This window comes from Crotalus tigris, unplaced genomic scaffold (genome assembly GCF_016545835.1).
Source record: "Crotalus tigris isolate CLP2741 ecotype Arizona unplaced genomic scaffold, ASM1654583v1 scf7180000018323.1251302, whole genome shotgun sequence".
Classification (NCBI taxonomy): Eukaryota; Metazoa; Chordata; class Lepidosauria; order Squamata; family Viperidae; genus Crotalus; species Crotalus tigris.
In genome coordinates, this window is record NW_024096943.1 from 904,719 (window position 1) to 919,713 (window position 14,995).

Sequence of the window (14,995 nt, forward strand, 5' to 3'; positions counted from 1 at the left end):
CATATTCTAACCTAGATTTGAAAGGTTCATTTTGGCATCAGCCATTACACTCAAACACTTGCCATGGATGGATAAGTAGATTTTGGTAGTTTACCATCTACAGATTTTCATCTATACCTTCATAAGTAGAAGGAAAGGTAAATTTTAGTTATGAAATAATGTTCCTGAGAACAGACTCCCTGGAAAAATAATAGAGCGCTTTCTTTCAGTGTGTAGATCTGGACTATTTGGGTTATAAGCAGAGCTTTTTTTCTCATAGAATGCCCAGAACGGAGTTCCGGCACCTTTTTTGGATGGAACCTTGTAGGGTAGGCAAGGCGGGCTATATGACGTGTGTGAGTTCCGTCACCACTTTTAGAAAAAAAACACTGGTTATAAGAAACATGATTTTGCATGGAAGCCATTGATGTGAACCTTTGTCCATCCCTCTCTGTCCTGGTACTTTCTAAGTGTGGGATAAAAATTTCCTAATTTATCTCCCAACCTAAACTTCAATTGCCGAGAAATTTATTTGAAATCCTGAATGTATAGCAGCATGTATAGTACCTTAACACCTTTGGCCCACGCATATCTGCCAAAAGACCAAACCTGATTGCAACTTCATGCCTGCTCTGTTCTTACCATCCTTTTCTGTTCTTTCTGCCACTGATCTTTGAATTCCTTCCGCCATTTCTCAATTTCATTCCTTTTGGCCCAAAGAGGCTAAAACAGAAAGAGGATTGTTAGGTGTACATAGCAGGAGAAAATGTTATATTAAGTAGACATTCGGGGGGGGGGAACCATATGCTGAATTAACATGGATGCTGATGAAAATTGATCAAACCAATTCCCCCAGTTTTAATATTTCATTTATATTTCCCAGTCCCATCTTCTTCAAATGCAGTTGTTCCAGCCACGATCTCTTAGGACCAAGATTCTAGCATTATAGACTCACGGGGCATTTTAAATTGTTGCTCTGGCCTAGGGATGCTTTATCTAAATCAGAAAAATGATGTACCTCATAATATTCTCTCAGATGCAAAGTTCCAGCTGTTTCAATGGCTACATTCCCTGCTTTTATGTCATGCTCCATAACCAAGGTGTAGAGGGTCTGGAGAGGCATACCATTCTGGGGAGAAAAAGGTATTGACCAACATGCTCAAGCGGTTAGATTGCTCGGTGTGGAATAGTCACGTTCTAGCTAATAGGAGGTAGTCATTTCCAGGCTCTCTGTCAGATCCAGCATTAAAAGTAATATCCCTTTTCAGTTTTATAACATCGGGCTTTCCTTCTGCACTCAGTGCCATTGCCACAGTGCCAGGATTCCCACTTGGGATTAGTATAAATTAGAATCCATATAGGAGACAAGAACAAAGCCACACACACAACAGCTGCTTCTCACTACCTTGCAAAAATGAAAGGAACATGTACACATTCTCAATGGTTTAAACCTCAGGCTTTTGATCTTTGGCATGAGTCTTGGGTAGTTGAGGCATATTTCCATAGTAGTTGTCTCTAGCCTGGGGAACTCACCAGGCCAGAGTTCCCCAGCCTTTCCGGCTTTGTTGACTAGTGTGGGGGGGAGGGGATGGTTCCACACAAGCGGCAGGCAAACACATGCGTGTGTACAGCTCCATTTGCATAAGCAGCATGCCCGCTGCGCATGCAAATGGACTGTGCGTGCACATGCTTGCTTGCTGCTTCAGACAGCCCGGTTTTGAACTGCTCATGGCCCGGTAGAGAACCGTGGCCTGGAGGTTCGGGATACCTGCACTAGGCTCAGTCCTTATGCATAAGACATAGCTTATGCTGACATCTTACTATGTGGCACATAGGGATATCTTGAGTAAATTATCCAAGTACTACAACAACTTTCTGTGCATCACTAGCACAGGTGCTTCCAAGAGATTGAATTTCTTTTGTTAAGACTGCCAACCACACAAAAATAGTTGACAGCAACTGCCATAATATGAAGTAAACCTGACAGTATGAAGTTTTATGAAACCTAGACCACTTCCAAACTGCCCACTAATCAAACAGTTGTAAGTTGAGGAGTATTGATCTCTTTGGGAAACTCTGCCATAGAACACGGCTGAATGTTACTTAGCTTTCTTAGTTACATATGTTCAGCTCTTACTGTTAAATGTAAATAATACTTAAAACGGCATTGGTGTCAGGCTTTTGATTTATCAGGAGGACAAACATTTATTTAAAATGTTTCATCCAATGTTTTGGTCATATGTTGTCTTTTTATGAGGGTAAAGTCCATTTTACCTCAACAACTACAATGGGACATTTTTAACATGTGCTATTTCTATATAAATAATTGTTGCCCGTGCTTCTGTGGCTAGGGATGAATTCATTATTAAGATTGTTATTAAAATGTTTTTTATTGTTATTAAAATGGGGCTTGAAAATGAGATGTCAACATTCCTGCCCACAAATATAAGGGATGATTTAAAAAGAAAATGCTTATGTTTATGTACAAACTCTTTATAACACTTGCACCAAAGTGATTTGATATGGATTGCAAAATGAACACACAGAAGACAAAACTTGGAACCATTACCTGAGGAAAAATGATATTTCTTCCAGCTTCTGCTATCTTCAGAATGTTCTTTGCAAATTCAATTTCTGCAAATAACCAACACATGAAGCGATTGAATCCCCATCAGAAATCCATGATAAGAGTAGGAAGTTTATTTCAGCTAAGCAGGATTAAAACCTCAAAATTTTGGAAATCTATCTTTAATGCAAAATTCTGTTTCCTTAACCTCAAGATGGCCTGGAGGAATAGTCCCACTACTGAAGAAATCTAGAAGTATATTATCTATGAGGGGAAGAATGACTGGGTCAGAGTCATTTACCAAGTTTCCATAAAGCATAGATGTTGAGAAAAAATATATATACTTACCATAAGAAATACGTTTGTCAATCCAATTCAACAGCTCCTTGATGTATTTGCACCACATTTTGGCATATCTTAAGGCTGCTTCTACACCACCTTCACATTTGATCAGCATCTCATCAGCTTCTTCAACTGAGAAAATTATCAGGTTGATTTCAGAACACAGCCAACAAAATCAATATTTTCATTAACAAAGGACTCGTCTGTTAACGGTACAGGAATTTCTTATTGGCCAAACAGGAAAACTGTGCCCCTCTAGCTGTTGCTGAATATAACATGTAAATCTCTCACCATATGCCTATATTGACTGAAGCTGCTTACTGCAGTTCAGCAATCCTGGAAGGCCAAAGATCCCACAATCTGAGTAAGTTTCTTGTGTCAGGGATATTCAGGACAAACATATTTGAAGCCTAGACCTGAACACAGAACTACTGTGGCTAGATTCACACACTGAAGCAAGCTTTAATATGGTTTACATCAGTGGTTCTCAACCTTTTTAATGCCGCGACCCCCAACTGGTCGTAAGTTGAGGACTACTCAACCGGTCATAAGTCGAGGACTACTCAACCGGTCGTAAGTCGAGGACTACTCAACTGGTGCAGCACCGTTTGCAGAATGGGACTTTTGGCGGGCTCAGCAGGGCAGAGACAGCCTGGACAATTCCTATTGGCTTTTGAAAGCCAATAGAATTAGACTCTGTTCAAGAGAGTCTATTCTATTGGCTTTCAAAAGCCAATAGAATACAAGGGAGTAGCACAGCTAAGGAAAAGGGGGAAAAAATGGCGGACTGTGTGGTTTGGCGACCCCCGTGAAATGGTCGTTCGACCCCAAATGGGGTCCCGACCCACAGGTTGAGAACCACTGGTTTACATGATTTAGCATCTGTGAACACATTCATTATGGTTTGTAAACTTAAACTGTCTTAGTACCCTGTGTAAACCCAAGCAATGCTTTTGTGGAAAACTGTAAGTCTTCTGGGGCTAACTGTAAGCTTTCTATAGCAACCTTTCTCTGTCCTCATTTTCCCTGGAGACTCATTACTTCCCCTTTCGGTCTTTGTACTTTCTTCCATTTTAAACAGTCAGTTTGACAATACACCTCCATGCTTTTCCACTGCTTGATCTTGCTTTCCTACCCATCAATCATTTTATTTCTAGAAGCCTTATTATCTTCTGCACAGGCTTCCTGATCTGTATAAATTCTTTGAAGCCTCCCTCAATTCACAGCTCCAAAATACAATTTCTTCCTGCCTTCCAGTCTGGCTTTCTAGCTGAAAAATCTTTTCTGAACTTAATATGTGACTGACAAAGAGATAGTTCATAATAAAAGCCTCCTTTGCAAACACTCTAACTCTTCTTGGCCCTGATCAGAAGTTCTAATTTGGTCCCCAATTTGGTGCTTTCTAGAGACAAATTAATTAGACTACCCTTTTAGTAATCATAGATAAAATAGAATTATCATCATGTAAATTATTTATTTACAAATCACATTCACAAAAACTGCCCATCTCATAAGAACTCTGGACATTGGGTACCCTGTATGACCAGGTTGCCATTTTGTTCAGGTAGTAGTAGGCTATTGGTAAACATATGATACAGATTTTTTAAATGATAATCAAGATACTTTATAATTTCTTTGGCAACATCTTCAGTCATCAAACTAAGAACTTCATAACTTGCTGTTTATTATGCTAAAGCAGGGCTTTTCAACCTTTTCACCCATTATACCACTTTTAGGATATGGCAACATCCGAGTACCACCAGTCGCCTAGCAAGGTGTCAAAAACTTGGATGACCAAAAAAAAAAGGAAAAAAGTGATAAAGTACAGGTAGTCCTCGACTTACAACAGTTCGCTTAGTGACTGTTCGAAGTTACAATGGCACTGAAAAAAGTGCCCCCCCAGGCCACAGCTGAGCAAGACACCTGCCTGCCTGCCCAGCGGTGCTCTTCCTCCTGTCCGAGGTTTTCATTGTTGTGAGCATTTCTGTTGAGGATTGGCAGCGGGGGTGAGGAGGGGGGTGTTTGGTTTTTATTCCCGCCATATGCTGGGTGGTTGCAGCAGGTTTTGGTCACTTCACATGACCCTGGGACACTGTGACCATCATAAATATGAATCAGTTGCCAAGCATCTGAATGTAAATCACAAGACCCTGGAGATGCTGCAATATTCCAGCTGATCAGCACTTCTTTTGGGCTCAGCAGAAGCACCAGGATCAGCGCCGAGCTCCAGCTGGAGCCTGGCGCTGATCCTGGCGCTTCCAGTGAGTCCTGACAGTCCCAAAGAAGAGCTGATCCTGGCGCTTCCGCTGAGCCCTGACAGCCCTGCAGCTCCAGCCATCTCTCGCTCAGGCTCGTGCAGTGCTGCCACCGATTCAGCTAATTCCCCTCCCCCACTACCACTTTTCTAGGATGGTTGCGTACCACCTGCCAGGTGCCAATGTACCACAGGTGGTATTCGTACCGCTGGTTGAAAAGCCCTGGGCTAAACTTCAACTACTCCATTCTCCAGCTTTCCAAAATAGTTAGTCAATATGTGGCCTGGAAACCAAACATAGGATTTGAGGGCAACGGTCTGTCACTCTTCTATCCCACCATCTTCATTGCAAAGTAATAGCAAAAACCAATATATGATTTTTGAAATAAAATAATCATGGAAATCAAAATTCATGCCAAATATTTCAATTAAATTCTTCTGTAGATACCTGACATATTTGCTGGATCTGCTGCTTCCAAATTTCTTTCATGTTTACAGAAAAGTTCATATGGCTGCAAAATAAAAATATGTGGATTTTTTTAAAAAAAATATTATTTTAGTGGGAAACAGACTTCCCCAAACTGGTACTGGATTACAAAGCAGAATCTAAGATGTTATGACTGAGAATGAGAATTACAATGAAATTATATTCTTCCCATCCAACCCCAATCAAATCAGTTTGGTTACATAAATCTCCCATTTTATATTTTAGGCATTTTAATGGAATTTGGATAATAAATAGATTTTCCTGCTTAATTAATCATATTCCCAAAGTTCGACATATGAGCGAATCATATTATTACACGTCAAATGCCTACTCAGTATATCAATATGAAAACATTAAAATAAAATGCACTAAAATAAAATAACAAAAATTCCGAATGTGCAATTTATAGATTATTCTGCTACCCCTTCCCTGCAACTTGGGTGATATTTTTTAAAATATCTGACCCAATCAATCAGTCATTGATAGAATTCCAGGGAGAAGATGTTTATATCTTAAGTGGAGGATGAGGCATACTTGACTTTAGTGATTTAATGCAGGTAGTCCTCGACTTTACAAAAGTTCATTTAGTGACAGTTCAAAGTTACAACAGCATTCAAAAAAGGGACTTATGACCGTTTTTCACATGACCATTGTAACATCCCCATGGTCACATGATCAAAATTCAGATGCTTGGCAACTGACTCATATTTATGACGGTTGCAGTGTTCCGGGGCTATATGATCACCTTTTGCAACCTTCTGACAAGCAAAGTCAATGAGGAAGCCAGATTCAGTTAATTAACAAGTCACTAATTTAACAACTGCAGAGATTAACTTAAGCAACTGTGCCAAGAAAGGTCGTAAAATGGGATAAGTTTATAAATTGAGGGCATTTGCTGATGATTTGGTTATATTCCTGCAAGACCCAAAAATAATATAGAATATTTGATGAGGAAATTAAATAAAATTTGGGGCTTTAACAGGTTTTAAAATAAACAAACAGAAAACAATAATGCTTATTAAGAATATGTCTTCTCAGGATTGTGATATATTGACTAAAAAGTCTGGTTTTAAGGTCAAGAAAAAGGTGAAATATTTGGGGTTCATGTTGACAACCACAAATACAAAACTCTTTCAAAATAATTATGTGCCTCTCTGGAATGATATTAAAAAAGATTTACAAAGATGGGACACATTACATTTATCACTACTGAATAGAATTTCTGTAATTAAGATGAACGTTTTACCAAAAATGTTCTTTCTGTTTCAGACATTACCAATACTTACAATTGATATTCCATGAAACAATGGAATTTATATTCCATTAAACAATGGCAAAGGGATATTTCCAAGTTTACATGGCAAGGGAAGAAACTAAGAATTAGATATAAGTTATTGCAAGATGTTAAGGAAAAAGGGGGCTTGGGTTTACCAGATTTGAAATTATATTTTGATGCTTCTTGTTTGGTCTGGCCTAAAAGCGTAGGTGAATAGCCAGAAAAAGAGATCACTTGATTTAGAAGGTCATTAATTAAGGTTTGGATGGCACAGTTATTTATGGTTTGATAAAGTCAAAGTAAATGTTGATTTCAGTAATCATTTTGTTAGATGTGCCATAGTAAGAGTTTGTAATAAATACAAAACAAGGTTCTTTACAAAGTTGCCTCTTTGGGTATTCCCCCCCAAGAAACTTTTTTAAAGAAAAGAAATGGTGGTGAAGCTGGACTGGTAGACTTATGGTAAAATAATTTTAATTTTGGTAATCACACTCTCAAGTCTAAGGAAGAATTAGAATCAGAAGGTCATGTCTGCCACCGTTTACACACTTACAACTGAAAGAAAGATTTAAACTAGATAAAAAGATTTATGTGTTTGATTTTGTTAAAAATGAATTGGAAATTTTACCATGTAGTAGTGATGAACATACTATTGCTAAGATTTATAAAACGTTATTGAAATTGAATTTGGAAAGTGAACATGTAAAACATTGTATGATTCAGTAGGCAAGGAATTTTGGATATAACGTGATGCTTGAACAATGGGAGAACGTGGACGAGAGGCTTAAAATACACACTAAATTATAATTTAAAAGAAATTTTTTATAAGATGATATATCATTGGTATTTAACAGCAGATAGGTTATCTAGAATGTATAAAGGTATCTCAAATGAATGTTGGAAATGTAAATGGTGGACATGTGATGAAGCAAAGAAATATTGGAGTAAGATACATTTCCATCATCTATGTATTTGTCCATATGTATATGCATAGTTTTGGGGGGCATAAGCCTCAAAAACTAAAATGCTATCTAGAATCTGGGACAGAGCAGGTAGTGGTTCTACAGAAAAACTGATACAGGTAGTCCTCGACTTGCTTTACAAAGCCGAAACCAACATGTAATTATAATGCATTTTCCCCAACCAAATAAATCATTTTATTGTCCCAACCAAGAAAAGTTCAACATACCCATGTTTCCCCGAAAGTAAGGCCTACCCTGAAAATAAGCCCTAGCTTGATTTTTGGGGTGGGCCTAATATAAGCCCTACCCCAAAATTAAGTCCTAGTTTGGGGGGCGAGGCACACACTTAAAAATCAAGATGGGGCAGGGGTAGGGGTGTGGAGTTGCCCCACGCGCCTTGCACCCACTTACCTTGCAGCCAATCGTCTCCTCCCTGGCCCACTTCTTCTAAGGTGTCTCCTACAGCCAGGACTGCATTTCTCAGTCAGAGGCCTTTCTGGAAGGCCACTGCAGCCATGAATTGAGCTATGGATTCAATTCATAGCTCGGTTCTGCAAGACCTCTGCAGCCAAGGACCGAGTTATGTATTGAATCCATAGCTTGGTACTCGGCTGCAGAGGCCTTCTGGAAAGGCCTGATTGCAAAATGCAGGCCTGAGTGCAGCTGCAGAATGAAGCTGCTCCTTCAGCCCCAGAAGAAGTGGACCTGCTGGGTGGGGATGTTGGTGCCAGAGGTGAATAAGACATCCCCCCAAAGTAAGACCTGGTGCCTCTTTTGAAGGAAAAGGAAAATAAGACCTGGTCTTATTTTCAGAGAAACATGGGTATTCAATGTAAATATTGCAGCACAGAATTTCCAAAGCAAATCAATATATATATGTCAGGGTAGTAACATCTTAACCTATTATTGTTCCCTCAAGTTTTTTACAACAGAAAAAACTACAAGTAGTGCTCATTTAGTAACCACGATTGGAACCACAACTTGATTGTTAAGCAAAGCAGTCATTAAATGAAACCACCTGTGCTTATGATCTTATTCCAGCTTTCCTTTACCTTTACAGATCTACAAAGGTCATAAATCTGAGGACTGGTTGTTAATCTATTTTTTTGGTTGCTGTATGAAACAGTCTCTAAATAAGGACTATCTGTATTCTACTGTCTTACCATCATATCCTGTCTTTAATTCAGCATGGTGAACTGGGAGTATAAGCATCTCTGGGCTTGGATGAGGTTTCAAAATCTTAGCTATCAATTCAGCTACTAAAAAGCTGGTTTATTTGACACTGAGTTTTACCAAATTTCAAACTGATATTTTCTAGAATGTAAAAGTCTCTCAAAGTAAAATTGAGGTGTGCCAGTAAGAGGACTATGTTTGATCAAGAAATGTCTCTTCAGCGCAAAAGACATATTCTGGAGTAGGATTAAATTAATCAGTACACAAGTAAATCTCATTACTATCTAAAAAGGAACAATATTTCTTATTTTTGTAGTCATTTTTGTTTTACATTTTGTAGATTTTTTTTCTTTTACACTCAGATTTCCACTCTTATTTGACACTATATCCTCATCACTATTATCATTTTAGTTTTACTCCTTACTGGCAAATTTATCTATTATAATTTTTTTAGGCAGGCATAGTGTGCATTTTCAGATGTTTTCTCTTGGATACTTTCAATTATTATCTAAAAGATAATAATTATCTAGATAATAAGAGAGAGAGAGAGAGAGAGAGAGAGAGGGAGAGAGGGAGGGAGGGAGGGAAGGAGAGAGAGAGAGAGAGAGAGAGAGAGAGAGAGAGAGAGAGAGATATGCAAAAATACTATTCAGTGCCCAACATTTCAATCTTCTATCAACTAAGGCAGGCATATTAAACTGCCGGCCCACATGTCATGTGATGTCGTGAGTTTGACATGCCTGAAGTAAGGACTCCCAACAGCAGCTGAAGACTTCCAGAGATTTCATCACCTCAGTACATAAATGCATGTGACACAGTCCTATTAGCAGATACTTGTGTGATAATAGGTATAACTGAAAAAAATATATTTTTAAAAAAGTTATGTCATTAACTAGATGCGGCAAGCGTATTTTCCTAAAGAAAATTGTATATCCCTGCCAAATCCATAACTGGGTCAGATCTTGTAATTTATCTTGCAAAGGAAAAATATATATTTATTCTTTCTCTCAGATGGCACAAACTTAAACAGCACACATTCTTATTATTCTTAGTCAGAATTAAGATAACTTATTTCTACCTGTACTTTTTCAGACTGTGAGTTTGAAGATTCATTCCTGTTGTCATCAGCATCATCACTAAACATTTCAATTGCCCTAAAAATTGGAAAAAATTAATAGGAGAGATTACTTAAAAGGCAAAATGCACTATTCTTCATTAGTACAAAACAGTACTGAACAGCCCATATCATTGTGCAAAGCTGGGAGACAGAATTGAGCCCTAATGTAGGACAGTGAATCCTTCTCTACTTATTATGTTTATTATCATCTAGGATTCTTTTCATCTCAGTCCACCTCAATCAGCATCATCTATGTTATAGTTGAGGCTTTTCTGTAGGGTATTGTGTTTTGCAATAGATAGTGAACCACTACTAGACATATTGACAACTCATTCTAATTCAGGCACTTCTTTGTGGAATTTAGCTTGAGCAATTTGGCTTCGACTTTCATTTTCTTTTTCCAGCTTGTCCTAGGGATGTGTGTTCCTGGTGGTTCAGCATTTTTGTGTGTTTTGGGAACACAGTTTGTTCCAATTGTTCCTTAAGGTTATCTAGGTAGTGCTGGTATTTATTTAATCTGAGGTGAGCATCCATGATCATTATCCTCCACCTCCTCCTCGTCAAAAGCCTCAATTATAACATAGATGATGCTAATCAGTTATAATTCTGCAGCCTTAGAAGCAGCATTTTTAAGAGCTTTCCATAGAGATTCGAGAAAATATAAGACATACAATTATACCACAGACCAGAAGAATATAAAATCAGAACCAACTCAAAGCAGAGGACATAACCTAAAGAAAGACCAAGCCATCATTATCCTCCCAACAGACAAAGTCCTTACTACAGTTATCCTGGACAAAACACAATGTATACAAAAAAACCAAAGAATTACTGGAGGACAAAGAAACTTATACTAAGGTGACCAACTTTTTTATAATGAAAAGGAGGACACAAATAAATTGAAGAAAAAAATATTGTAAATAAAAGAAACATTTTATTCATTGCAACAATAATACAGACAACTTGCATGTGCAAAGTTTGCCAGCCGGGTGTTTTGGCATGCTCAGCAGCAATTCCTATTGGCTTTCAAAAGCCAATAGTGGGAGTAGCACAGCTCATGCAAAAGTTGAAAAAAAAAACATCAAAAAAAAAGGTGCCGGAACACCATTCTGAGCGTTCTATGAGGGGAAAAAAAAGCCCTGCAGATTAGTCTTCAAATATCAAAAAGGAGGACATAAAGGAGGACACTTTTTGAGGGAGGACAGAACTTACAAAAGGAGGACTCTCCTCCCTAAAGGAGGATGGTTGGTCACCTTACTTATACTCCAGTAAGGACCAACCCAATACAGAAACTAGACAACTTGGCCAAGATAACCCTTAACGATCTAATCATGAAAGGTCAAATCACAAAAAAAGAACAGTAGCAGGTGAAAAGCAGTGGACTCCTTCACCCTGCTTTTATGGAGGCCAAAGAGAAGCCCGACATATCTCTTCATGCAATCGTATCGTTATCTGGGACCCCAACATACAACATCACTAAAGAATTGACAAAAAAGCTTGCACATCTCACAGAGGGGGGGTGACTATTCTATCAACTCCCCACAACTGTGCCAACAGAAAATCAAAGACCTGATAATAGAACAAGAGGACATCATGGTTTTATTCAATGTCAGAGCACTTGTTACATCCATAAACCTAGAACCAGTGAAAAATTCATGGCAGCAGCACTACACACATATACACACACAGCCTAACCAAATACACTAAGATCCAACTACTCAAAATGATGACCCACCTCTGCCTCACTGTCTATTTTCAGTTTCATGGACAAATATACTAACAAATGAACATCAATGTGATTACCAGTCTTAGGATATACAACAGTGACTGTAATGAAGTGTCCAGAAACTATAGAACTCTCACACATACAACCAAAAGTATGAATCTGAAATATGGATGACACCTTTGCTATAATAAAAATACATGAATAACTGGGGAAGACACATTAAAAAAATCAACATCTTCAAAGGAGTAAAATTCATAATGGAAGAAGAAAACAACACACTACCCTTCCCAAGTATTCTCATCAGCAGAGGAAAGGGCAGCAAACAAGTCTGTTGTAAAATTACCCACACCAATCAAGTGTTCCATTACGAAGATTACAACCCAATCTCCCATATGAGGATCTGTGTAAGAACATTATTCAGATGAGCACAAATACATTGCAGCAATCCAAAACACTAGAAAAAGGAAACCGACTGTTTATACAACAACTTCCAACAAAATGGATACCCATGCAACTTTATTGAAAGTGCTTGACGACTCAACCCCCTACAGTACAATCAACACAAGCTATGAAAAAGACAACACTGCCCATACATCAAAAAGATCTCAGAAACAATTCATAGAATATTACAACCACATGGCATCACCATAGCATACAAAGCAACTAAAACCCTCCAAAACATCTTAAGTAAACAAAAGACCAGTAGCTGAAGAAAAAAAACAGGAGGCATCTACGACATGCAGTGTAAGGGCTGTAACAGTCACTACATAGGACAGACGGGCTGACGACTGCACCCATGAACACCAACTAGCAGCCAGTTGAAAACTTTCACAACATATGGACAGACTTAACCATAGTTTCAATTGGAAAACTATAATCATCTAACACAGAGGTCCCCAACCTTTTGGGCACTACAGTTTGGTGTAATGGTTAAGACATCAGGCTAGAAACTGGAAGATTATGCGTTCTAGTCCCGCTTTAGGCACAAAGCCAGTTGGATGATTTTGGGCCAGTCACTTTGTCTCAAGCCAAGGAAGGAGGCAATGGCGAATCACTTCTGAAAAACCTTACCAAGAAAACTACAGAGACTTATCCAGGCAATCTCCAAGAATCGGACACAATTCAACGGTAGGAAAAAATATAACAAATCTTAAGAATGCAATATGCTCAAAGCTGAACACACAGGTTTACAGTACTTTCTCACTGCCCTCCCTTTGATTGGAGCAAGCAAAAGTATCTGAGGATGGGAAATTTCATGATTATATATCATTCTTTTAATGACAAAAGTAGGCGATCAACATTTCTGGAGGGGAGTGGATTTTTTTTTACTGTGCACCTAATGTATGCATTTTTATTTTTAGTGTGCGCCTAATGTGCACCTGCACAGCTTTAAATAAACATACAATTTATTTCAAACCTGCAGAACAGGGCAAATATGCATTCATTTACTAATAAAACTGAAAATGTCTTATATCGCTATCCAGTTTTCCAAATGAAATTGTATGACAGTGGTTTACAACATTTGTTCTAACTATAAACTTACATACAAATACATGGACTTTCAATAAGAAATCGCCACTCATTGGTGTCTACAAAATAAAACCCGTCTTTTCCAACTGGCTCTTGATCCAGGCTGCGTAATAATAATGGCAATTGTAATCTAATATCTATAAATCATAGCTTAAAGAAATTGGGCAACATCTGTAGAACAGTAGGCAACGTGCTCCAATAAACAAAGACTATAAGTAACTCTTATATTTGTGAGCCCCGCAAAAACTCTGTCCCAGTGGAGAGCAGATCGGGCTGAAAAGGACTATGATTTAGCATATTGTATATCCTTTCATTCCTATGAAAACTACGGTAGTACTTACAGTGCCACAATAGTAGTTTGTTAGTTCCTCTGTCCAAAACAAAAACTACAGGAATTGAAAATGCTAGGCAAGTGTATGCATGCCCCAAAGAAGAATAAAATAATAGTTACAACAAGAAAAAGTATGCCACCAACTCAAATGATTCTAATTTATAAGTATAGTGGAAGTCATGTTCAGGATCCAATAGCAGACTTTTTTCAATTGAAGGCTACAGACTTATCCTCTGCCAAGAGTGATGTGCTAACACTCAGTGTGTGTGTGTGAGTCTTGATGCAGCCTTTAGACTGAAACACTTCTTGAGGTCAAGGAAAGAAGTATTATTTTCCTTGCAGAAGCCAGTCCTGATAGTAAATCACTATAGTAAACTGCTTCAGCCTATCTCTACTAAATCATGAATTGCAGGACATTTAAATTATGCTTAACAGTTCACTCTTTATATACATTTTAGTTGGTTTACTTCAGAAGAATGGCAGCAGAATAGTTAAATAGTATAAAATATTTTGTTCCTTAAACATTGTACATGCAATATAACACCAACCACCTCTATTATCACCTCAAATTCCAACATCTTCTGGCTCTGTATCCTTGAAAAAAATATAGTATTCTGTGTATATAACTTTAGTAAACTTATGGTGTGTCAGTTTTATAGCATAATCCCAATCTATACTGCTTGGTTTTCTAGTAACCATTACCCACAGAGGTGAGTATTGACTCATGGCCTGGATCTTTCAGGTTATAAGAACTTATCTCTCCATAATCACACACCACATTCACAACAGCATTAAGAAATGTCTTTAGTGCCTGCTGACGACAACAATGACACAAAATACGTACGCATTTCCAATTGAAATTTCAAGGGCATCCAAACTTCGGAAAATCTCACTGTAGCGTTTTTTGTTTTCAGTTCCTTTTACTTGGCTGTTGAGATCTGAAAAATAAAATAAGAAATTAAAAAGAAATGTCAGCAAGTTCAAGCCATAGGTTACTTAGCATGTTATATAGATTTCTACTGATGCAATGGAGCTTCCTGTTGCTCAGCTCTCCTTCCTGCTGCATTCCTTCATACACCCTAAACCAATTTCAAAATGTCACCCAGGAGCTCCAGAACAGATCTGTGGAGTAGGTGGCATGCAGAGTTAGGAAGGAGAGGAAATTCAATCTACTGGCAAACATTCCACTGACTAGGGGATGGAAGCAAGAAGATTCTTAAGGTGGATGGATGCAAGAAGATGGCTTAATCAT

General features: G+C 38.2%; 1 protein-coding gene across 5 annotated transcripts in view; it reads right to left on the bottom strand.

Moving 5' to 3' along the window:
- The window catches only part of LOC120311176 (GEM interacting protein), a 72,479-nt gene that overhangs the window by 31,654 nt on the left and 25,830 nt on the right, over positions 1-14,995 (bottom strand). For all 5 annotated transcript variants that reach the window (XM_039350372.1, XM_039350371.1, XM_039350370.1 and 2 more), the window contains 7 exons: positions 14,588-14,681; positions 10,118-10,193; positions 5,590-5,653; positions 2,894-3,019; positions 2,549-2,613; positions 998-1,108; positions 622-702 (listed from right to left, as the gene is read on the bottom strand). In XM_039350372.1, the coding sequence (XP_039206306.1) occupies positions 622-702; positions 998-1,108; positions 2,549-2,613; positions 2,894-3,019; positions 5,590-5,653; positions 10,118-10,193; positions 14,588-14,681 (617 nt within the window). The remainder of the gene's footprint in view (positions 1-621; positions 703-997; positions 1,109-2,548; positions 2,614-2,893; positions 3,020-5,589; positions 5,654-10,117; positions 10,194-14,587; positions 14,682-14,995) is intronic.